This window comes from Bactrocera dorsalis, unplaced genomic scaffold (assembly GCF_023373825.1).
Source record: "Bactrocera dorsalis isolate Fly_Bdor unplaced genomic scaffold, ASM2337382v1 BdCtg081, whole genome shotgun sequence".
In the NCBI taxonomy this organism is placed as follows: Eukaryota; Metazoa; Arthropoda; class Insecta; order Diptera; family Tephritidae; genus Bactrocera; species Bactrocera dorsalis.
Window position 1 is genome coordinate 1 of NW_026038132.1, and position 24208 is coordinate 24208.

The 24208-nt window shown below is 34.4% G+C and overlaps 3 protein-coding genes across 10 annotated transcripts in view; 1 reads left to right on the forward strand and 2 right to left on the reverse strand.

The window, feature by feature from the left end:
- Positions 1 to 908: 908 nt before the first annotated feature.
- Positions 909 to 3726, reverse strand: LOC105227487 (protein no-on-transient A; the record flags this gene model as incomplete). 2 transcript variants are annotated; one of them, XM_049461710.1, is given in 4 exon segments in its annotated part: positions 909 to 967; positions 1097 to 1348; positions 1409 to 2663; positions 3261 to 3726. In XM_049461710.1, coding segments are annotated over 4 exon segments (1890 nt in total), but the record flags the coding sequence as incomplete, so codon positions are not given.
- Positions 3727 to 4632: 906 nt separating this feature from the next.
- Positions 4633 to 6453, forward strand: LOC105227488 (5-hydroxyisourate hydrolase). Its single transcript, XM_011206847.4, has 3 exons — positions 4633 to 4812; positions 5772 to 5960; positions 6028 to 6453. The coding sequence occupies exons 2-3, from the start codon at positions 5850 to 5852 to the stop codon at positions 6403 to 6405; spliced, it is 489 nt and encodes a 162-aa protein (XP_011205149.1). The 5' UTR covers positions 4633 to 4812; positions 5772 to 5849; the 3' UTR covers positions 6406 to 6453.
- A 1037-nt stretch (positions 6454 to 7490) lies between these two features.
- LOC105227489 (myotubularin-related protein 4) overlaps positions 7491 to 24208 on the reverse strand; it is a 30183-nt gene continuing 13465 nt past the window's right edge. For 2 of the 7 annotated variants that reach the window (XM_049461703.1, XM_049461704.1), the window contains exons 2-17: positions 22137 to 22258; positions 21228 to 22057; positions 20972 to 21162; positions 20700 to 20895; positions 20451 to 20636; positions 20019 to 20376; positions 19844 to 19949; positions 17719 to 18191; positions 17307 to 17554; positions 16309 to 17228; positions 16072 to 16240; positions 15889 to 15999; positions 14760 to 15146; positions 12684 to 12886; positions 11824 to 11947; positions 7491 to 9267 (exon numbers count right to left, since the gene is read on the reverse strand). In XM_049461703.1, coding sequence (XP_049317660.1) covers positions 8707 to 9267; positions 11824 to 11947; positions 12684 to 12886; positions 14760 to 15146; positions 15889 to 15999; positions 16072 to 16240; positions 16309 to 17228; positions 17307 to 17554; positions 17719 to 18191; positions 19844 to 19949; positions 20019 to 20376; positions 20451 to 20636; positions 20700 to 20895; positions 20972 to 21162; positions 21228 to 22057; positions 22137 to 22254 — 5181 coding nt within the window. In that variant the 5' untranslated portion in view covers positions 22255 to 22258 and the 3' untranslated portion in view covers positions 7491 to 8706. Of the gene's footprint in view, positions 9268 to 11707; positions 11948 to 12683; positions 12887 to 14759; positions 15147 to 15888; positions 16000 to 16071; positions 16241 to 16308; positions 17229 to 17306; positions 17555 to 17718; positions 18192 to 19843; positions 19950 to 20018; positions 20377 to 20450; positions 20637 to 20699; positions 20896 to 20971; positions 21163 to 21227; positions 22058 to 22136; positions 22259 to 24208 lie in introns of those variants that run through there. The other 5 variants (XM_049461705.1, XM_049461706.1, XM_049461708.1 and 2 more) reach the window with 5 other exon arrangements.

Sequence of the window (24208 nt, forward strand, 5' to 3'; positions counted from 1 at the left end):
GATTACAAGTTTCGGAAAGTTCAAACCAAATATGTTTCTTCAAAGAGTGCTAACAAATTTCAAGTCATAATTGCAATAATACACATTTCCTAACACACTATAACATTTCATAATTACTTTAACGGAAAGTTATGCAACAATGCTTTCTTTGGTTACATTAAACAACAAATTGCCTAGCCTAATGTAGTCAGCTGCGTAGCTTTGAAAATAACTGCAAATATCGTGGTATGTAGCTATTAACCAGGAAACAAGTATCATTCAGTAGCATGCCCTTAAAAAAGCTTGCGTCAAAGCGAACATTCAAGGCATTTACAATGTATTGTCATACTTAAGATTAGACCCTACAATGCAATTCCTTTGGAAAATAAAATGATATTTGGCCGAATATCATTAATTCCCTTGAAAATGTTTAGCTGACACACATGCCTTGATTACGAGCCGCTACTTATGGTACACTATTGTTCTATTGTTTATGATATACATCATTACTGCTCTACGCCTTTTTCACATCAATAAGAAATTGTGTACAGTGAAATTTTTGAAACAATATTTTATTAATTACCTAAACAGCCTATGTTAACGAACACAGTTATATTTTATATCTTTATAAACTACAAATAATACAAATTATTGCCATTGCTGCAACGTATATATAAGTAACCCGATAAAATAGCACGAGCGTATCAATGTAATAAGCAATAACACCGCAATGGTGCGAACTGAATTTGTTAAGAAACAATTCAAAATATAACCGATTCAAGGATCATATGTATTAAGCACTGCAAAGCATTTAAGATGCATAAGTATGACCTACTTTGCAGCTTTAACTTAAAGAATTTATTGATATGTTTGTTGAGCTTGTATGTTTAGAATCTTGATTGCATGAAGAGTTCGAAAAATGAACGTACCTGTGGATTATTTGGCCCATTGCCATTGCCGTTACCATTACCGCCCCCACCGCTGTTGCCTAAAAGAGCCGAAATGGGATCTACCATTAAAAATTAGTATAACTGTTGCCATTTAAAATCAGATTATTTACCTCTGAATTCAAATGGTGAATTGTTGGATGCTCGACCAAAGTTGTCGAAATTATTACCTCCATTATTATTACCGCCGAAACCTTCTTGCTGATCCAGCAAAGAATTAAGCTGTTGCGCTTGCATAAACAACGTGTTTTCTTGTTGTCGGCGACGCATTTCTTCTTCTTGGCGCAACATACGCGATTGCATTTCACTTTGCTGCCGACGCATACTTTCTTCATCACGTTTGCGCATTTCTTCGGCTTGCTTTTCGCGCATTTCCCATTCCATCTTCTTGCGTTCATTATCAGACTCGCGTTTACGCAATTCTGTATATATAAACTAATTATTACATCTGAATTTTGTGTTTTTACTCTTATAGTTCATACCTTGCCTAAGCAGCTCAGTTTCATGTTCATATCGTGCATATTCCATTTGGGCCTCAAGTTTCTCCTCTTCCATTTTGAGTTCACGTTTCAAAGCATCTTGTTTAGTTTTGAACAATTCATGCAATTGCTTCCACCTGGTACCATATTCATGCTCAAAGGAGCCTAACTCGGCGAAGCGTGGTCCTACACCACGTTCATGATGAAATTCTGGTGATTTTTTATTTAGTGATTTATCGGGCAAACCATCATCATCTTCATTAATTTCAAATGGTTCAACCACACATGGACGCAATGATGCCGTAAGGAAGAAGCATTTATCATTGCAAAAACGTAGGCAAACATTTGCAGACGATTTCTTAGCGAACTCGACTATGCCTTCGCCAGTGGATTTACCGCGATCATCAACAACTACATTGGCGCGTTCAATAGGTCCAAATATTTCAAAAGATCTATAAAGAAGTTCATTGGATACGAAAGGTGTCAAATTTTTTATACGAAGTATGGTAGCATTGGGAGCGAAACGAACACGCAATTGACGCCCTTTCCGCATGGTGCCATCCAATTCACGTTTAGCCCGCTGGGCATTTATGTGGAAATCCAATTTTAGGAATGTGAAATTTTTCTCAGCATTACAAAAAATTTCACCAATTTCACCGTATGGTTTAAACATTTCTCGCAATTCATTTTCAGAAATATCATTGGTAAGATTTCCAACGTATAAACGATTGCGGCCAGAGAACTTAGGTTCTTCGGTGGCCTCAACCGGTGGCAATTCATGAGTTGGTCCTCCGATTGCCCTTAAACGTTGACCAATGAAGAATTCATCACTCCTATTATAGGGGCCATTGCCTTGATTACCACGCCCATCACCGGGACCACCACGTCCACCACGGCTGCGATCCCTATTTTGACCGCCTTGATTGCCACCTGGGCCGCCTTGATTGCCCATAGGGCCACCTCCGCCTCCTCCACCACGATTGCGATTTTGGTTGTGGTTCATATTTTGATTCTGCTGATTTTGGTGTTGTTGATTTTGGTTCTGTTGATTTTGTTGCTGATTCCTTTGTTGGTTTTGAGTTTGTTGTTGTGGCTGTTGCTGCTGGGCCTGCTGTTGTTGCTGTGGTTGTTGTTGTTGAGGTCCTGGACCAACATCCTTTTTAATTGCTGTCTGATTGCCTTGATTGCCATCACCTACCGGCTTCACATCTTGTTGTTGTTTTTGTTGATTTTGCTGATTTTGTTTGTTCTGGTTCTGCTGAAAATATTTTTAAAAAAATTTTCCAATGTTGAAATACTAGAAACTAATACTGGAAATTTGGAATCGCAGATATATATTTTTTTGTAAGTGCGGAATTTTTTCCCTTGAACGCAACTGTACTTATAATTTTATTAAGTAGTTAAATTTTTTTTTAAGATTTAGTTCAAACGTTCATTGAACTCTTCGTCTGACAATGTGACACATAACAACTCAATTTTCACCGGCAAATGAATATTGCTTTTCAGGGTGATATTTTAAAATAACCAAATAAATTGAAACTTGGTAAAATAATTTATATAATAAATTATTTTAAAATATAATTTAATTTAAAGTATAGAAATGTGTGCTTATAAAGAGTAACATTTTCATGACGTTGGCAATTCGATTTCTTGAAGACGAACTACCAATACCTACGATTCACGAAGAGCGTACGACGGTTAGCCGCCATTTTGCATTCGCCATTTTGAGAAAATTGCTAGTATCGATTTTACAATTTTATGGGACATTTATGCATGAATGTTTAGGACTTTTCTTACATAATATATTAATATTGAATAAATTTTTAATATATATAATATAATTTCAATAAGGTACCTGATTCTGATTTTGGGAGTTCCCTTGGTTCTGGTTCTGGTTACCACGATTCTGATTTTGTTGGTTACGATTATTATTGCGATTACCAAAACCTCGATTCTGATTTCCGAAATTCTTATTTTGATTTCCACCACCTTGGTTTTGATTTGGACCATTCTGGTTAAAACGTGGTTTCTTCTTCGCTGGTGCTCCATCTGCACCGTCATTTTGTTTTTGCTGCTGAGCATTCATGGGTTTTTTATTACCTTGTGGGATGTTCTTTTGAGCTCTCTGTGGCAACGGAGCAGCACCATTGACTCCTTCAGCTTTTATACCACCATCCATGTTGTCTACAATATATTTTCACCTTACACACAAGCACACAATTTTCTCAGTTATGTATCCTATAGATTTCTTTCATTAATTAAACCAGAGATCCGAAATTAGAAGCACATCCGCACAGCTCGAACACCGGAAAAAGAATGAGGAAAATCTGAGACAAGAACTCATGAAAATGGCGTTTGCAATGCATGGTTGTATTTTGGGACAGAGTTGCATTTTGTACTAAAATAGTGGTACAAGAAATCGAAACAGTATTTAGTTCTAAAACATAATAAGGGATATACACAGGCAATAAAAACATTGAGAAAATTTTATGAATTATTAGTTTACTGTACTAAAAAAAGTCTTAATTTATTGTGGTAGAACTGGAATTCACTTCGACTCGGTTTTAGAACAGCATCTTTTGAATTCGGCGTTAAAATGGGTATGGCGAGATGAGAAGAACTTAATTCTTTAAAATATTTAAATAATTTGGAGAACATCCTCTTATCCGCCTATACCCATTTTAATCCCGAATTCGGAGAAGGCCTTCCTAAAATTTCCGTCCTTGGTATCAATTTAAATTAATTCGTTCTTTCAGATCTTTCAATCTGCGAAGTAGACGACAGCCACCTTGAACCTAACCATTCAAAACAGTGATTAGATAACTGGATAACCTGGATAACAAAAACAACGGTTCCAGGAAATGGAATGTGGGCCGCTCATACAGTCTATTAAAATGACTGCTGTAGAAACTATGTAGTAATCATTTATGTTAATGCAAGACTTTGTATAAGAAAAGAATTCCACCGGTCAAATGTTTCGTTGACGACGTCTCGGAGGTTGCACATACATACTTATGTAACTTCGACTCACTCTATTTACCTACAACAAGAACAAAAATGTCATCAAGAAAATTTATAATTAAGGATTTTTTTCCATATTTGCCTACCAAAAATGTTGGCCCATTTTCCTAATAGGTGCTTTAAACATACATACATACATACATAAGTATGTAAATTAGTATTCATATTATCAGCATTAAGCACCATTTGTAACCTTTAGGTATCAAATAATGAATTCTAAGAAACTTTAGAAAAATGCATAAAGCTGGCACTGCGCTTTGAGCTTTTTATTTAAAATTGCAAACAAAAAGTTTCTGAAACTGAGTTGCTATTGGAACATTGGTATCACAAGAAAGATTTTAAGCAATAGTGGTGTTTAAAAGGGTATACCATACTCGTATATTAATGTAAGTCTATGTAGACATGTACAAGACAATAAGAGATTGATTAAGTTACTGTTTCTCGCAGACAATTAATAATTATAATTAGAAAAACTTGAATCAGGGAAATCTGCTTGAATTAAATATTATTCAATTATCGATGTAGCGGAGGGCTTATGTTAACCTTTTAGAATGAGTATAGATTATTAACAAATTTGTATGTATGTATGTATGTGTACCGGCGCTGTTACTTTTATCAAATTAAAGAAAAACGTTAACTTCGGCTACACCGAAGCTTAATACCCTTCACAGGTACATATTCTATAACAAAACAAGGTATTTAAAGATATTTATCTATATTTTAATGGACAAGTTTGTATGGCAGCTATGCAATAGTGATCCGATATAAAAAATTTAATCGGAGGTTGCGGCGCTGGCTTGAATAATCATTTTTTCTAATCAAAAAGTTTTCCATATAAGGACTACATTTGTATCTATATGCTATAGTCGTCCCATACCATCGGTTCCGTCAAATGAACAACTTCTTGGGGAGAAAAGGTCATGGTCCAAATTTTAGTACGATATCTCAAAAACTGAGAGACTAATTAGCTTATATACAGTTCGTTGTTGTTGTTATATCAACAGGAAACATTCCTGAAGTAATTTGGACGGGTAAAAATCCGGGCCAGTTCGTCACTCAGATCAGTTATGTATATATGTATATACTTTATGGGGTCTCCGGCCCTGAACAAGGTATAAAGATACAGTAGTGAATCGAATAAACGTCCGAGACCAATAAGAAGATTATTTTTCGCTACTAATAAAATTGCGGGCTTTTTAGCTTTCCTAGTGATTTTCTACCTAATTTAAGCTTCATCAACCAAATTTTTGTAAACTCCAAATTAAGAATGCTTAATATAAAATATTTTGCGATATCTTTATATTTACATACAAAAAGATATAGTAAATATAATTTTTTTTTTCAGATTTTGGTGATAAACAACTCGTATGAGTTTGAACAATATCATACAGAAGATAAACAATAAGAGGAATATAGATTAAAAATGAAGATAAGTGCAGCGCTCATACTGTCACTCAGTATAATTTCCATAAGATATCATTGCACAATGAGCAGTAGCTGGGAACGCATTCGTCTTCGTGTCGAGACCAAAGAGGTGCATATTTGAAATAATTAATCTTATTGATTCCTAAACTTAAAATTTTCTTATGTATGCTTTATAGGGTTTCGAGCCGGTTAGCAATAATAGCGTAAGCGCTGACGTGCGCACTATATCCGCCCATATATTGGACACCACAGTGGGTCAGGCGGCAGCAAATGTCAACATTACCGTTTACCGTCTAGAGGGCGAAAATAATTGGCAGAAACTAAGTGAAGCAACCACCAATCAAGATGGTCGTGTGAACCAATTAGTGCCCGCAACGGGCTACAAATCCGGCATCTATAAGTTACATTTCGACGTGAAACCATATCATACTGAACGTGGCATTAGCAGTTTTTATCCCTTTATTGAAATAGTAGTGCTCTGTGAACAGGGTCAGCATTATCATATTCCATTACTATTGAATCCTTTTGGCTATACGACTTACAGAGGTACTTGAATGAATGTGATATTAAATAAATGGAAGAATTTTTTAAGAAACCTGTAATTTTCGCTATTTTAATCAATCTTAAATATTTAGGATATACCATATATTTTATATATACATTGCTAAGTACACGATCACAAACTTATGAACGCAAAACAGGTCATCATCAGCAAACATTTTGTGTTGTTTAAGATTACGTTATCTGTTGTCGTGTGTCTGATCAGTGTGTCTGCTTGCTTCTCAGAGATAGACGAATAATTTATACTAACAAGAAAATATTTTATATTTTTACAGACAAGCAATGTAAAAAAATAGAAAGCGTTAACTTCGCCTACACCGAAGATATAAACCCCTTCACAGGCGAATTTTTTATAGCATAAAATAATATAAAAAGAGCTCTATCGCCACTTTGATCGGTCAGTTTTTATGGCAGAGATATGCTTAAGTGGTCCGATCTGAACAATGTGTTCGAAGATATAGCTTATATACTAATCTATGACAAATTTCGTGAAGATATCTTGTCAAATAAAAACAATTTTCATATAAGGACTTGAGTTCTTCACGCTGAGTATTCATCTATATACTTTAAAGGGTCTCCACCGTTTCCCTATGGATGTTGCAAAATTAATATACCCTCTGCGGAGTATAAAAACTGACTTAAATACTCGGAGCAAACCTCCGAATGAAGAAATTAAGGCTAACTGTTTAAGAAGATGCAATTTTGTGTTAACTGTAAAGTAAACATGGTCTTACCTAATCTCTTTCTGGCAGAATGCACTGCTGTTGCTTGGGAGTCCTATACAATATTTTGAGACTTTAATCGCTATAGCGGATATAAGGCATTTATAAATGGTTTTCAGAAAAAAATTTGTTCAATAAAAGATCTAAGCCGTACGAAGGATACTGCAAATAGGTTGTATTTACGAGAATTATAGGAAGAAAAGGACATAGCTGGTGATGAGATGTTGCTTGTAGAAAAAAGCTGTAAAAAATTAGGTTATTTTCATAATAAATATTTCAGTTTTGTATAATATGAACACTCACCACTTACATTTTTTTAAATATTTTTTAGCGTTAAAGTAACATTTGTAAAAATCTTGATTTTCGTATTTCATTTGCTTTCTGCTTTATTTTGTTATAAGCAATAATGATAAATTTCTTTAATATTTAAAATTCCTAATAGTTAATACATACATACATTCAATTGTGTTCAATATAGTGGGAGGGAGGGACAAAGTTAATTTAAACATAACCATTTTTCTTTAAATATTCCCTTACAAATAATCAAATATTGTAAATTTCACATTTATTAGTAAGTAAAAGCACGCAGCTTCTAGTTGCTTGTTTTGTTTTAAACAATTACACGATCAATGTGTTTGTCAATATTGTGTGTTTGTATATATATAATTTTTGGTTTATGATTTTACTATTTTTCATTTCGATTACAATTTTATATGTTTGCTTTTAATTTATTACTTTCGCTATAACTTGTTTTTTTTCTGCGTTTTTCCCTTTTGTAGTAATAGACTCGTAACAACAAATAATAAAAGTGAATATTTTGTACTGAATTAGAAAACAATGTAGAAAACAAAAAAAAAATTCAATTTATTATTTAGTGCAAGTTTTTGAAATTTTCCAATAATTTTTTTTTGTTTAGTTCATTTAACGTTGTCTCTAAAATAGTTCAGCATTTAGCTGCAATCATTAATTTTTAAAGGTACACATATACATATAAAGTCAAGTGTCTTAATTCAATAAATTGAAATTACATAAATAATGTAATTTATAAACTAAACTTTTGTTGCAAAAACACTTCTCACCGCATTTACTTTTTACGATTTCTCTTTTTTTTTTCAATAATTATGCGAAAAGTTAGATTAATTTAAAATAAATTCTTATGTAAAATTGTATTTTGAGAATTACTATAAAATACATATACAATGGTCAAACATGTACATACTTGAACACTGTAGTTAAAAAGTAAAAAAAATAAAAATTAAAAAAAAAAAGTCAACGAATACAATTTCAAAAAATAATACAAGCACGCGGCGTTAAGCAATATAATCCACACATGTCTAGGCACGATAGCAACAAAGTTGCCGACAGTCTGGCAGCACAGTCTCTCTCGCGTTCGTCACTGTCCGTAGTGTGATGTAGTAGCACAACATTCGCTGCTAAACTTACATACGATCAGATTTAACAGCATTTAATGTAGTTAGATGTGTCTCTTATAGAAATAATGATCATTAAAATTCAATTTCTGCTACGAAATAAAATTAAATGATGCACTATATAGGCTTTAGCTCTTGTTTATTAATTTGCAACGCTGGCTGCAATATTTTTGTTCGCTGTCATCAATATGTGCGACATGCTGCTGCTCTCGGCCGCTGCAACGGCCACGGTAGCGCTTGCAGTCGCTGCTGCCGCTGCTGCATTCTGTCTTTGTTGCTGCTGCTGTTGTAGCGCGTCTGCTGCAGCGGCTGTTATGGGTATTGGCGCCATCATCCGTGTACTTGAGGCAGGTGTATTTGCAGTGACAACAGCGATGCCGTGTACTGCAATTGGCTGATGCAAGTTAGTCAATGCTCCATTAGTTGTTGTAGTTGCTGCGGCTACATTATGTCGCTGTTTGGGTTGTTGATGCAGCCGCTGCTGCTGTTGTTGTTGTTGAAACACTGTAGCCGTTATGGTGCTGGACGCAGGTGTAGTTGTTGTTGTTGTTGTGACTGCCGTTGCATTGGAGACTGCAGACATCGCCAATTTGGGCGAACTAGTTGAGGCTCCTCCAGTCGTCCAGGCAGCAGTAGCCGTTGTGCTGGTAGTTGTGGCTGTATAATTTGGCATATTTGTTGCTATGATTGCGTTGCTCTGTTGCTGCGTGGAAATTGAGGAATAATTTAACTATTAACGATATTTATACACATGTAGTTAATAATTTGATTATTACAAGGGGTTTCTGACTTTGCGATCACGGAACTATTTTATTCCAAAATAAGGAATGCACTTGTATGTGTGTTTGTATTGGATCAGATATTTTTACAATTGATTATTTAATAAACGAAAGAGTATTGAATTTAATTAAATTTGACTCGGACTGGTTCACATAAAATTTGCTTTGCTAAATGAGTACCACCTTTTTGGTTCGTGACAGTTTCATCTCCTTTTAGTGAAGGTCGTAACGTCATCGAAAACTTGTCATTTGAGTCGTCAATTCACATCTTTTAATGACGATAACATCGAAACAATTAAAGAAACCGTGCTTCAAAAATCGTCTCTCGTACGACATCGAGTATAGGTCGCAAAATATATGCTTGAAAACGTAGTTACCCAACATTCATCAAATGCATTATTACTGATGAGAAGACGTGGGTTTATGAATATGAAGTTAAAACTGTCCAACAATCTAGTGAATGGAGATCCAAAAATGAGACGAAAAAACCAAATTCGTTGAAAGAATTGGAAGCCATTCCAGCCGACTCTAATAACAAGTGTATGGGAATCAAGTGATGACAAAGTTTTGTAATAAAATACGTAAAAATGTAGATTTTTTCTGTCCGGGTCAAAATTGATCAGATTCAAAAATATAATATTGATAATATTAATAATTTAAATAATCTATAAAAATATTATTATAAACAAGAAAAAAGCGAATATACCCTTCACAGGTGTATTTCTTTTAGTAACTATGTTTCCAGTTTGTATAGAAGCTATATGATATAGTTAACCGATCTGAACAATTTCTTCGGAGATTACATTGTTGCTTTAGAAAATAATCTATACCAAATTTCGTGAATATATCTTGTCAAATGCAAAAGTTTTCCATACCAGCACTAGATTCCGATCTTTCAGTTTATATAGCAGCTGTATGCTATAGTAGCCGATCTGAACAATTTGTTCGTATATTACGTTTTTATCTTAGAAAATAACCTGTGCCAACTTTTGTGAAGATACATTGACAAATGTGAAAGTTTTCCATACAAGAACTTGATTCCGATCGTTCAGTTTATATGGTAGCTACATATATGTTATAGTGGTCCGATATCGGCAGTTCCGACAAATGAGCAACTTCTTGAAGAGAAAATGACGTTTACAAAATTTCAAAACGATATCTTAAAAACTAAGAACTAGTTTGTAAATATACAGACAGGTAGACAGACGGACATGGCTAAATCGACTCTGCTCAACATACTGATCAGTTATAAGTATATGTATATAACTTATAGGGTATCCGACGCTTCCTTCTGGGTGTTACAAACTTCATGACAAACTTAATATACCCTGTTCAGGGTATAAAAATAACAATCACATACACAAATGAAATGGTATATTAGGCTTTTGTTGGTTTATAGGATAAATATATGTATGTGGAGATATTAAGCCTATATACTTATTCAGGTTTCACATTTTCACAAAAGTCCAGCATCACCACGGTAACAAGAATAATAATATTCAAATATACTTTGCCGGTATTTGTTAAAATACTTAAGCAGCAATTTTAACCTTTTAAACGATTTGAACATACAAACAACATTGTATTATTACTAGATTTTAGGGGTAGCTAGTGTTTAATTTGAAATAAAATATAATTAAAAATATTTTTTTTTTGCCAATAAGTTTTGAACTAAAAAAACTAACATTTTCAATAATATCTCAAACATTTTTTGAGTTACGGGTTTCTAAATTTATACAAAAGCTCAGTTTAATCTGCTCCATTATTTTATCTTTAAAAGGGCTTTTTTCAAAACTACATTTTTCAAGTTTTTTGGAGTGATTTCTCAGAGACAAATGAACCGATTCATATTAAACTTTTTTTTGCATGTTCTTTGTATAATTCTCCATGCAATGACCTAACAGTTTGGTATGCAAAAAACGAACAAAATTTTGGGTAAAATTCAATTTTAAAAAGGCCACAGCTTTGTCTAGTTTTATTTTTGGTTTACGATTTATTCCACGAACATGAAGAAGAGCGGAATCACAGCAGGAGTGGAGCACTTTTTTTAGAGCCGTCTGTGATCGTGTAAAACTCGAAAATATAATGCAATATAATATAATATATTGCAGTATTATGATTCTTACTTATGGTAGCATGTTTGATATTTTTATAAAATTTTATAAAATGCGTCCTTCACCTAGTTCTTATTCACTCAAGAGCTCTCCAAATAGTGCTTAAAGACTTGCTTTCGCTTGCTGCGAAATTAATTTTTACTTGTACTTAAAAAATTATTTGTATTATTATTTTCTTAGCTAGATTACCTATGCTAATGTAAAATGCTTTACAAACAAACTATTAAATTAACTTTGATAATTGACCTACCAAAATTAAGTCTCGTTCCTCTCAATGACTTATTCGATGATTTCATTTTACTTAATTTGTAATATGTATGTATGTAGGTGAACCAAATTTTCTCAATTAATGTGTATAGTGTTTACCTCTATTCTCGTTGTTACGGCAAGATAGCAGGGTCCACACAATCTTACGGGTTTAAAAAGCTTTGCATCAGGTAGCGGTGCCCAAAACTCAGAACAGTCGGCACAAAATATTTGCCCACACGAGCTAAACAGAGAAAATAACAAATAAATATAGAGCATTACGGAAAACACAATACAATTTAAAGCGTTTTGAAAAGTACACAACAAAAAAATTATAAAAGTTGTAAAAAAAACCAAAAACAAAATAATTCGAAAAATAAAAAATAGAAAATCAACAAAAAAATAAATAAAAAGTATGAATTGTAAACCAAGGCATAATGGACACTACTGATTCATGAACAAAACGAAGTTGTCTCTGGTGTTAATCTTTAGTAATCTTTGAACAGATTTTTTATTCATGTGTCTTTAAGAACTTAAGTTTGCTAACAAAATATTTTAACAATACAATTCGATTTAGTAAAATAAACTAGTTAATGTAGTGAGGTTTGAAGTACAAGCAGTGGTTATATAAATTTGAAAAATTTTATGACTTTAAAACAATGAGATAAAAATTGCATAACAGCACATAATGAAAGTAAACAAGTATGTATGTATTGTATTTAATTTATAATTAGGAAGTTTGTTATCAACAAAAGCATAATATTGATATAAGAAACCAATGATACCTTCAGTTGAATAATAAATTAAGGATGAGGTAGCATTAAGATTATATTCTATATTATAAATGAGTATGAGTCAAAAATCAAACATAAAATAACAAAACAATTATAAAAAAATAAATATATGTAGGTATAATAGTGAAGATTGAGAAAAGAAAAGAAATTAAAAGTGTGCTATGTTAATTATTTTATTTATCACACCGGCAATGATGCTTTCTGCGGCCTATCCAGAATTCGACTTGACAGCTGGTGCAGCGTTTCACAGCGTGGTCTGGTACCCAGAGGGCACTTGTGGTGTTTGGTTGTTGTATGGAGGAACTAGCGCTAGATGATGGAGCGCTGCGATCTTCCACAGCCTCCCATGAGCATATTGAAGCATTCTCTAAATTATCGGCCGCCGAACACTGTAAAACAAATAAATTAAATTTTTCATTTTTCAGATAATACTTTGTGGCAATCGTCACGTGATTTAAACAACAATTAAAACAAGAGAACGAGTTGAACATTGACGAAAATTTAATCAATTTGCAGTAGGCATGCGATTAACCAATTTGTTCTATATTTTTTTTTTATCGAAAAAAGGTTAGGCAGAATAAACGCACATTTACGCTAGGAGAACTAATTAAACCAAGTGCATGTTTGTTATGGGGTTTTGCGAGGTACGTATTTGCTAAAGCAAACAGCAGCAACAACAGCAAGTTAGTATAGAAGCAGCGCAGCAATCAAAGGAGTGAAAAAATGCAACGCGCACAAAGCAAACAAAAGCAGCATTCGTTGGAACAGCACAAAGAACAAACGATAACAAATTGACATATCGATATGCATGTATACATATGTATGTGTTACACATTATTTAGCACCAATAGTTTTTTAATTAAAATTAAATTATTTTGAGAACAAATTTTCTAGTTTTCGAGATTAAAATAATCTTCGCAGTATGAAAGCCAACGAGATCAATTCATTTAATTCAATCCATTTTGTTCGAACTTCTTAGCGTATATTATTACATGTTTTTTAGCACTAAGAGCTAATTAAATATAAAAAATTTTGTAAATAATTTCTTGGTTTTCGAATGTAAATTGAGACTCGGGGTGTCAAAATGTAAAGAAAGGTAAATTATGTAATTTTACACAATTCTATGATTTTAACCTTTAATGGCAGACACACATTCTTTCAAAACGTATTAATTTGATAAGAAAAATATGTAACTATAAAACCCTTGTTCAGAAGGTATATGAGCTGAGCGCAGACGTCCCTGAACTTTCAGTTTGTGATATAAAAAAAAAACTATCCAAAGTAAACAATCCCTTTATTTTCAATTTAAACCGCGTTTAAATTATTTTACGTCTCTCATATATTTTATATGGAGTTTTGATGTTTTCCATTACACTTTTTATCTTCAAAGCAAATAAAATCACAGTTGTGAAAATAAATAAATTTAGAGCTCTACAAAAAAGACCTGATAAGTTTCATAGAAACATTTCTTTAAAAGTTATACGCAGTTATAGTTATGAATCAAAGGTACAGTATTCATACCGTACACCATGGCGTATGAGTAACAGACAATTTATGATTCACTTGAATGAATGCTGAATGAGTTGCTTTGTGGATAAAATCTTTTAAATATTTTATGTAGAGGGGTAAATTGTGAAACAACTGTATACTGTTTACTAGTTTTAGGCAAAATATAAAAAAAAAAACATGTTTAATACATGAGAACAGAAACTTGATTTAGGCAAAGTTTAAATAGAAAGTACGAGATTTTTAATTTTTTCATGACAGAAAATGAAACTTCAGGGAACGTTGGCAAAAAAAAAATAAACTTTGGAAATAACGCCTACCCTAATATGCATATACTTGCATAATAAATGTTGAGAATACAAACATACCGATATGCTGACTTAAGCATTTTAACAGTGAATGTTTATAATAAAGAAATCGCCAATATTGATGAACAGATTTCAGCAACATTGGTGGTACACAGCTAACTTTATTGTCAGATCCAGTCCTGATTGTCAAAAATTATTGTAAATTTTAAAATAATTCAAAAATACTTTGTAAGAGTTATTTTAGAATATCGAAACTATTGAAATCTGCAAAATGTTCGCCTTTTCTTGTTAAATTTCCAGATTAGATTACCCACTTAAAATATTGCTGTAATCTATTACATAATATAGGCGTCTTCTCTACTCTGAAAATGCTCGGTATTTACCGTTAAACACACAATAAGCACTTATGCAATGTAATGAGGGAATGAAAACCGGAGACAAGACTAACCGTTAATAAAGAACTATTGCTATCAGCATAATCTGAATTACAATTACGTCTGAGCAACGTCATGGTGATATCGTTATCGTCATCAATCTGTGTATTATCATCTTTCTTATAGCAAAGGCTACAACTGAAACTATGATAACGCTTACGTTGATGGTGACTATTTTGGCAAAGGCAATGGCAATTATGAAAACGATGAGGAAATCGATCACGATAATCAACCGCAGTATGACGACGAGGTCGTGGTTGCTTTTGCAGTGGCTGTTGTTGTTGTTGTCGATATTGCTGCTGTTGCAATAGTAATTTACACTTTGTACACGATCTCGCATTCAAGCCTTGGCACTTAGTACAATCACGTACTCTACTTCGGCTAACTAAGAGTTCGTCTACCTTAATTGAATAGACATACATACATACATCAATAGGACTGTGTACTAATGTAAAAAACGTAGATTGTCAACCAAAAACATATATGTAGATAAATGATAAGCTAAGGAAAATTATAATCAAAACAGTAAATATTACAGTTGTAAAAAATCAAATTCAACAAATAAAAATCATATAAAAAATAAAAAACAAAAATAATTGAGATAGAAATTAAAAAAAAAAATGAAATGAAAATTAAAAGAGTACGTGAAATAAAGGTTAAGAATAAATTAAAATTAAAAAACAAAAAAAAAATTAGCAAAAATTTAAAAAATAATTGAAATAACAAATAAAGTAAAATATTATTAAATCAAAATAAAACTTAAAATATCAGGCGAACAACAGTCGAAAGAAGACACTTATAAAAGTAAAATCAGTTTCTCCTTAGACTTTCAACTAAATATCAGTAAACAAATTTTTTAAATATCGAAATTATTCTCAACTATTCGTACTAGAACTGAATTTAGCAATTTTGTAAACGCGAAAATTTGTAGAAATAATGTTTTCTGTTAAGCTAGATATAAATTGTGATGTTCTGATGCATAATTTTCCTTTCCTTAAAAAAATTGAATAACAAAATTTCACCTTTTTCAATCAAATAAAATCCATGCTCTTCTCGCTGTCACTTCTTATCATCATCATCCTACAGTTTGTTGCGCAGTGTAAAAGTATTATAAGTAATTCAATGTCGACTTTAGTTTCTTACCTGTTCTTCGTTTTTATCACTTTTTTGAGCGGCATTGCAATTTGGACATCTTTTCCTTCGTAGTTCAATTTCCATATCATGGATTTCTTGCAATAGCATATCCTCTCGTAACTAAATGAAAAACAAATCTTTTACTATAACAAATATCTTTATCTAAGACTTGCGCTGACTAGCTTCACTTACCATATGTTCTTGCACAATTTGATGTAGACGCATATTTTGTTCGCTTAGCGCGTGCGCCAAGCCGTCAGGGCAGGAATATAATAGATGAGGTCTTTCCTGACGGGGAGGCGGTGACAACGGCAAGGAGCGTATACCAGGCCTACGATTACCCGTAAAGAAATAACGTATGCTATAAAATAAGTAAAGAAGAATATGGTATGACACAATTATAAATAATAATGACATCCGAAATCTCACCTTCCGTCTGGTTGTCGAATGTGAAAGCCATCATATTGACGATTTGAATTTGAAGGGCGTCGACGGCGTTGTCCGTCTTCCTCACTACTATCGGAATCACCATTGGCTCTGCCACCATTATCACGACCATTATTACCACCACGACCGGCGCCATCATTGCCACCATTATCATCACCGCGACCGGCTCCACCACCAGCACTACCTCCGGCACCACCACCGGTGGCACCACCGGCACCACCACTGGCACCACTACTGCCACCACCGCCGGCACCACCACTGGCACCACTACTGGCACCACTACTGGTACCACTATCGGAACTACCACTGGCGCCACTACCTGCACTACCAGTGGCACCACTACCACCGGCACCACCACTATTTTGTCTGCCGCCTTCAGCGCCTCCACCATTCCAAACATTTTCACTTCTACTGTTTTGACCACTTGCACGACTAGTACTCGGCTTTTCGTCAGAGCCTGTTGGGGACGTGGGTAAGGACGAGCCATTATTCGAGATTGCCTCACACTTGCCACTCACAGATATTTGCAATTTTCGATGTTCTGGCAAAATCATGATGCTTTCATTCATGGCATCAGTTGAATTCGCTTGCGTGCCTGCATCAGCAATACAAGCTTCTACATCTATTTCAGCAACATCATTTGCGCTTTGATCTGTGGCTGTTGTCATTGTTGTTGCGATGCTGTTGTTGCTATCACTGTTCGTATTATTCATGTTTGTATTAAAATTATTGAGTGAAGACGATGTAGATGAAACGGAGGCATTACTAGATGAATTTGACAAGATATTTGCACGATTCGAGGTACCGTTTGTGCCATGAACATTTGGCATAATACTGTTATTAACGCCGTTGGCGGGAGGTCTGTTGTCATTGTTGCCTTTACCAGTTGAAGAATTTTGCCGCTGATTATAGAAAACATAATGAAAACAACAAACAAATATTAATAGAAACAATTGAACAACAATTTATCAATAAATTACCTCTTGTTTTAATAGAACATACGGAGAACTTAAGCCAAGCTCTTCTTTGTCCGCCGATGTGGATAGTTTTTCAGGTGTATGAAATCCATCTGTAACATCGACGTCCACTTTTGGAGGCGTAGATGGTAGTTCTTCGCCATTAGTACTTGGTCTTCTTTCGATTGGTACTAAAGTATCTGTGCTAGTGCTGACAGCGCCATGCCAATTGTTATGTCTACCTAAAGCTTCATCTATATTGGGGCTTACATCTGAAAAAGAACAAAATTTCCATATTATTTTTTACTTTTATAACTAAGTAAATATTTCATCCGACAATTTAAAAAGAAATGCAACTTAAAAAATAATTGGTTTTGTTAAATAAGAAGTGCACTTCCTTCAACTCAGAAATTTTGAACATCGTAATTTTACTCACCATTCAATTCTACACTTATCATAAGATCCTCGTCTGTATTTGCTTTCAATTCATTTGAAGCGTCGCCGCCTCCCGAATCACTAATATCTCTGCTACTGTGGGCAACATTCGTGTTGCCTTTTTGGTGCTCGATACCGTTAGCCTTAGGCTTAATGTCATTTGAATTATCAATTTTTTCATTGTGCCTTGGGAGCTCATTTTTGTTTAAAGCTGAAAGTTGACTGCTCTTGTAGTCTGCAGTCGCTTCAGTATTCGCAATAGGTTCATTCAATTCTCTAAGCAGCGCATTACTAGTTTGTGGGTCCTCTGTACTGTTTGAGGCATCCACAAAGTTATCTTCATCGTGATTATTTGGCTGGATGGTGAGATTCTCAATTCGCTGCATCATTTCAACTACATTATCGGGCAAATCTTCACGTTCGGATTGTGTATCGGCGATGGAGTTGTTTTCAGAATTTGTAGCCATTGTTAAACTATAAAAGAGTGAAAACAATTTTAACGTTAGAAATAAATAATTACACGGAACAATTATTATTTCATTTGTTTAACCAAGTAATTATTTATTGAATCTGCTTACATAATTTAAACCTAACAATAAGTTTTAAAATCTTAATAACTAATGAATTACTGCTTTAGTTCACAAGTAGTAATGGACGATAGATAGAAGCTTGCTCATTAAAACACTAGCAAATTCCATCTCTAAAGACGTGATCGGCTAGCTGGACAGGATAAGATTTTCTCTAGAGTATTAGCATGATCTTACATTTAACGGCTACCAGTAGCGCAGGCAGAACTAAATAATTGTGCTTCTAAATTGGATTTATTACTGAATTTTATAAAAGGATTTTATGGTCCAATCATAGGTTTGAATTTTTACCCTATTTAGGCTGTCGGTTTTAAGTTTTAACTGCCGTATTTTTGCAGAAATGTGGCACATCCAAGTCAAACGTCTATCTAGGTGAACGCTACGGTATTTAACTTCGTATGCTTGACAAATCACTACGTTGTTTAATTTCAGTGTTTGGCCTTTAGAGTGAATGTGACATGCTTACACTTTTGCGCGGTCACTTTTATGCGCCATTCAACAACTTTCAAGGAGTTTTAGAAGATTTCCTAGAGCGTTTGTGATTTTTACTGGGTATTTGCTTCCACATGAAATAACGGTGTCGTCTGCGAATGTTATCATTTTAATTTTATGGATGAGCCCATCATGCCATTTTTCACGCTTTGACTATTATGATAATCTGCGACTTTTTTCAGTTTTTTGAAAAATATCCAAACATTAGGAGGCATTGAGAAAAAATTGTGACAAGAACTTTGTTGACTCTATTAGCATCTGCAGTGTTATGTGGTCGTATCCAGGTGACTTCTTTTCACTTAATGTTTTTGTTATAACTTTTATTTCAGATGAAGTTGTATACTCTAAGGGAAAAGTCCTTAGTACATTGTGGGGCAAAGAAGGAATCGAGAAATTGTTTACTGCCGTGTGTGGTTGAAATGCTTCGCTTTTCCTATTTTTTCTCATCAACTTTGAATTTTACTTTAGATGATGAGATCGATCTGTCTCGGCGCATGCTTCGTTTTTCGGTTAGAAGACGTTCAATTAAGCTGTTAGTGGTTCGTATTGTATTTCGGAGACTATCTCTTGGTTTTGATGTTACTACAGTACCTATTGTTGATAGCAAACAGTTGAATAAGTTAACAATGTCTTCCATATCCATTTCACATACAACTTTACTTTCCTCTTGCATGTAGGTGCTAAGATATTTCTTGTACTCGAGCCAATGTGTTCTGATAGTTGTTAGGCGAAATGGTTTCACAACAATATTTGATTGTCCGAATAATTTGATCTTGACTGAGGAATGATCGGAAGACAAGTCGGCCGACTACCGATTGGTTATGCAAGATTAAAGGCGGCACCATTAATATTTCTTAAGGTTACATTTGATATTTGAGTTTAAAAGCATACTACCTACTTTACTTATGCTCAGAAATTTAAATTTGTACAAGAAGGGTGGCAAATAGTAGCACAAAAGAAATTTTTGTCAACAGAACACAAAAAAAGACATCGCTCAGTTTTTTCATAAACGGTGGCATATTTTTATGTACTCAAAAAAACACTTACTTCGGTTCCACAGTCATATTTGGGTCACTGGAACGTCGTGAGATGCCACTCTGCATTATGTTTGCTGACACTAAATCGCCGTAAGAACGCGTCTTAGTCATAGGAGCTATAAATATGATTGTATATATTACATTCTCTGTTGCACGTTACTAAATATTATAATTAATAAACTTACTTGTCGTTCCCTGCAAATTTTCGTTGCTATTATTGACGAATTCGACGCTATTTTGATTTCCCAAACTTCCCAAATATACTTCAGTCCATAAGTGCAGATCTCGTACATTGTGCGCTGGCCAAATAACCTGAGAAAAAAGAGATATTTTCATTAACCAACGTATGATTATTTGTATATTCAAAAATAAGCTTACCGTATCTTTATTTGGTAGATAAAGTGGACTTTTATACATCGGTCCGGATAGGAAAGGCCATACTGAGTAAGTACGCTCAAATACCGACTTTTCGCAACGTTCCTTGTACGTGTTACATAGGAAGGTGCCGAAAAGACATGAATGTGAATGCTGTGCTAATTTGATCTGTTGTGAGAAAATAAATATGGAAATATATAAAGGAGATTAAAAAATAAAATTGTTGAATTGTTAAAACTTACCAAGTAAGCCATGTTGAATTCAAAACTGCAAGGAAATTGTTTGTGTATTTGATGTACCAAATCTAACCACTGCAGGAAAACTGGACAACGTTCATTTAGCTCATCCGAACCAGGACCATGACCACAACGATCTGAGAATTTATGGCCAAAACTTAACCATTCACGTTCGACTAAAACGCGGAAACCCTAAAATATATAAATATATATTAATTATAACAGCCACTATTTTCTTTTTGCTGGCTTAATTACCTCTACAGTCCGGTAATACGGATCCAAGCACAATTGTGCTGTGGCCACAATTTGTGGCGTGCGATCCCAACCATCCGAACAGTGCACCAACACTGGCCGCCCCTTCTTCTCAATAGCATGACAAACAGTTATGGTAGCGGCCAATAGCCCAGAGAGATGCTGCAACCAAAATGTCTTCTCGAGCGAGCCTAGCCAACTGTCAAAAAAAAAAAAAAAATAAATGTTTTTAATATGAAATGCACATTTAATACGAAAATTGCCTCGATACTTACTTTTGACTATCTGCTGGCGAAGCACAGAGTTGTCTTAACGATTGAAAACTCCTACGTATAACATGTATGTTACCAAGATTCATGAATTCGATTTCAGCCGACGGATAATATTCAATGCATTCGCAACCACCACCACGTGCACGATTCGTTACCGCGGAAGCATAACTGCGCGCATCGACAATCAGAACTTTCTAAAACCGAAATTGAGACAAGCATATATTGGAAAGTTTTTAAACAATTGGTTGAATGCACAAACCTGCACTTCATCCATCGTGACTTCCTCATGACTGCCATCAGTGCTTGAGGGCGTACTCTCACTTGATGTCATTCTTCGTCCCGTCGTATTGATAGACTGACTTTGGCGACGCATTTGTTCACCTCGATCAAATGCACACGCCTCGCTCAAAGCTTTGAGTAATTGTTCGTCTGTGTTGTTACGCCAACCGAACCAACCCACTTCGGGTTGACTGCAACGTGCAATCACTGCACCCGACTTTTTGTGACGCCAAACAACGGCTGGCAATCGGCGCGATCCACGGAATTTCGCGACTTCGTAAAGCATGTCATCCGAAATGCAGGCCGGCACCAGTAACCGCTGCGGGTATGACGGACATAATTTGAACTCTTCATTCGTTTTGGAAATACGCCACGTTCCGTTCAAATCGAAGCCTAGTCGTACGACTTCGCGCATAAAATCATCGTCTGCACGTTTAGCGCGCTGTAAGCGTTCCAGGTACTCGGGTGAATTATAAGCTTCGTTTTGCGTATTTATTGCATCACTCATGTATGAGTGGAAGGGAAATGCGAAAAGTGATTCTAAAGTTTCGGGCACGCCGACGCACAACTGAATGCGTCGCAGCCATTCGGCGCACTGTTCAGCTGTTTCAAAGGAACATTTAACGGTGCTAGCGTCCTTGCAATTGATGATTAGATGAAACAGGTCACGTATCTGTAAACTTTCGATTAACCCCAGTGGCACGGATGTCTCTGAGTTGGTAGAGTTTTTAAGTATAAATATACGGTATGTTGAGAGCGATAAAATGCCATCATCAGTACGTCCTAGATATAAGACGAATTCCCCAGCAACTGTAGGTTTATACATAAATGTAAAGATAGATGTTTTATTTTAGAAAATGTTTAATAAAATTGATTTTATTGTACTTACGTTCCTGATAGGGTACTTCCAAATCTGCATCTTCTTTTTCCATATTTAATCTTGGGAAAAACTCAGTAGCGCGTACAATACACAAAGAAGGCGGGGGTGATCCATCCGTTCCCTCCATTTAGCTATTATGAAAATAAGAAGAGGATATTTTGATTAAAAAGTTGTATTAGAGGTTATTTTGGATCTATAACTAATATTGCTGTGGTTTGCCAAGAAATGGCGTATCTGGATTATTATTATATTGTTTCAATATACCGACGAATATGCGTTGGAAAGCTATTTTCATTGCGCGAATTTGAATTTTGAGAATCTGTGATTCAAATCAAGCTTAAAGCTTAAACAACAAAAAATGCTTAAATATATCGAACTTTATGCCTGAAAAAGTGGTTTTGTGGAGAGTTCTTCTTCATTACATTAATCTGAAGAAGATCTCATCCGAAAATCTTCGTATTTTGATAGAATTTTATAGTGAGCTGCTAAGTGAACGTGGTTGTCACGATTTAAAAGTGGTAATATTGGCTTGAAAGACGAAAATCGTCCAGTTCAGGTTGGTCAAAAAAGTTGAAGATGAAGAACTAGAAGCAAACAAGTGATTAACATTGTGGCCAAACGCAAGAAGAGTTCAAGAGCTACTAGAACAGCAGTTTCAAAACATTTAAAAGCAGCCGGATACATTCAAAAGCATTGAAATTGGGAGCCATGTGAATTGAAATGGCGATAAAAAGTAGACCTGTCATAATTCTAAGCAAAACATAATATAGGAATCGGGGCCAAACAGCCAAACTAAAGGCAAAATCGAATATTCATGACGCCAAGGTAATGTTTCGTGTTTGGTGGGAGAGAAGAGCATTATTGTATGTATTATGAACTTTTAAATCCGGGTGAAAACAAACGAGTGATTGCCGAAAACGCACGGAAGTCGCGACTATGTTTTCTCTCACTCTGCTTATATACATATAGCCCTGATCTGGTACAATATGATTGCCGGTCGATGATGGACGCTCTCACTGGAATACCGTTCACATGTTGTTGTTTTTTTTTTTTTGAATAGTAGTTCTCACATCAGAACAGGCTATCAAAAATTGGTTCATTCTTTGCCGACAATTGGCGCAGTTCTTTTGGGATAGTGGCCACAAATTGCGAGGAAGGTGGGAAAATGTTGTAGTTTCATATAGTAATACTTTGAATAATACAATTACTACGCAATTCTAAAATATCTCTCTCGTTCAAGAAAAGCTATAGAGTTATAGAGACTTAATTTCTCCTTTTTCTTTGTGTGTTAATAGTATTTTTTGTAGTTAAAGAGATTTTTAGTATTATTTTATTTACTACAATTTGGATCCATTAAATTTTTATTGATGATAAAATTTACTATTCATTATAAACGACGATATATTTTCAAAGTAAGGAACACTGTAACACTAATAATATTGTCTGAAATCAGGGATTCGGAGTCTTAGACCTCTCCTGGCGCAGGTACTAGAGTTATAATATACTCTTTATAAAATAAATGTGCTCTAAACGTCTATTATAAGGTCTCCTTCTTACTGGTCTAATAAAATATAAAGGAAAACTGTGAATTATATGTAAAAACAATTGGAAGAAATAACATTCAAAATATTTTTTAAAAATCAGAATACATCAAAAATCAGAAATATTACGGGAAATCGCTAAGAATTTAAGAACATACACAAATTCAATAAATTTTTCAACTTATAGATTTGAACATGATTTGTGAATTAATTTTAATGGTGAAACTACAATTTAATTACATTTTCATCGCACACGTACCAAATACTATCATTAGCCATGCACGTGCTTACACATGGGTATACACTTAGTTGTAGACAATTTAGACACTCAGATATTTACAAATTCATTCAGCTACTAAAAATGCAGTTGACACATTTTTATGACATGCAGTCGGAAAAAAGTGTGTAAGCAGCTTAAGAATTTTATTACTAATTTTCCAAACAAAATTCAATAAATTTTCTTTTTTTAATTTGTCGAGTGAATATGTCACACTTCAAATTTGATGGAAAAGGATAATGATTTTCATGCGTGAAGGGAAA

Coding starts and splice junctions, on each gene's coding strand:
- LOC105227488 (XM_011206847.4), top strand. CDS start 5,850: ATGAAGATAAGTGCAGCGCTCATACTGTCACTCAGTATAATTTCCATA. Junction 5,961..6,027: donor TTCGTGTCGAGACCAAAGAG/GTGCATATTTGA, acceptor TATGCTTTATAG/GGTTTCGAGCCGGTTAGCAA.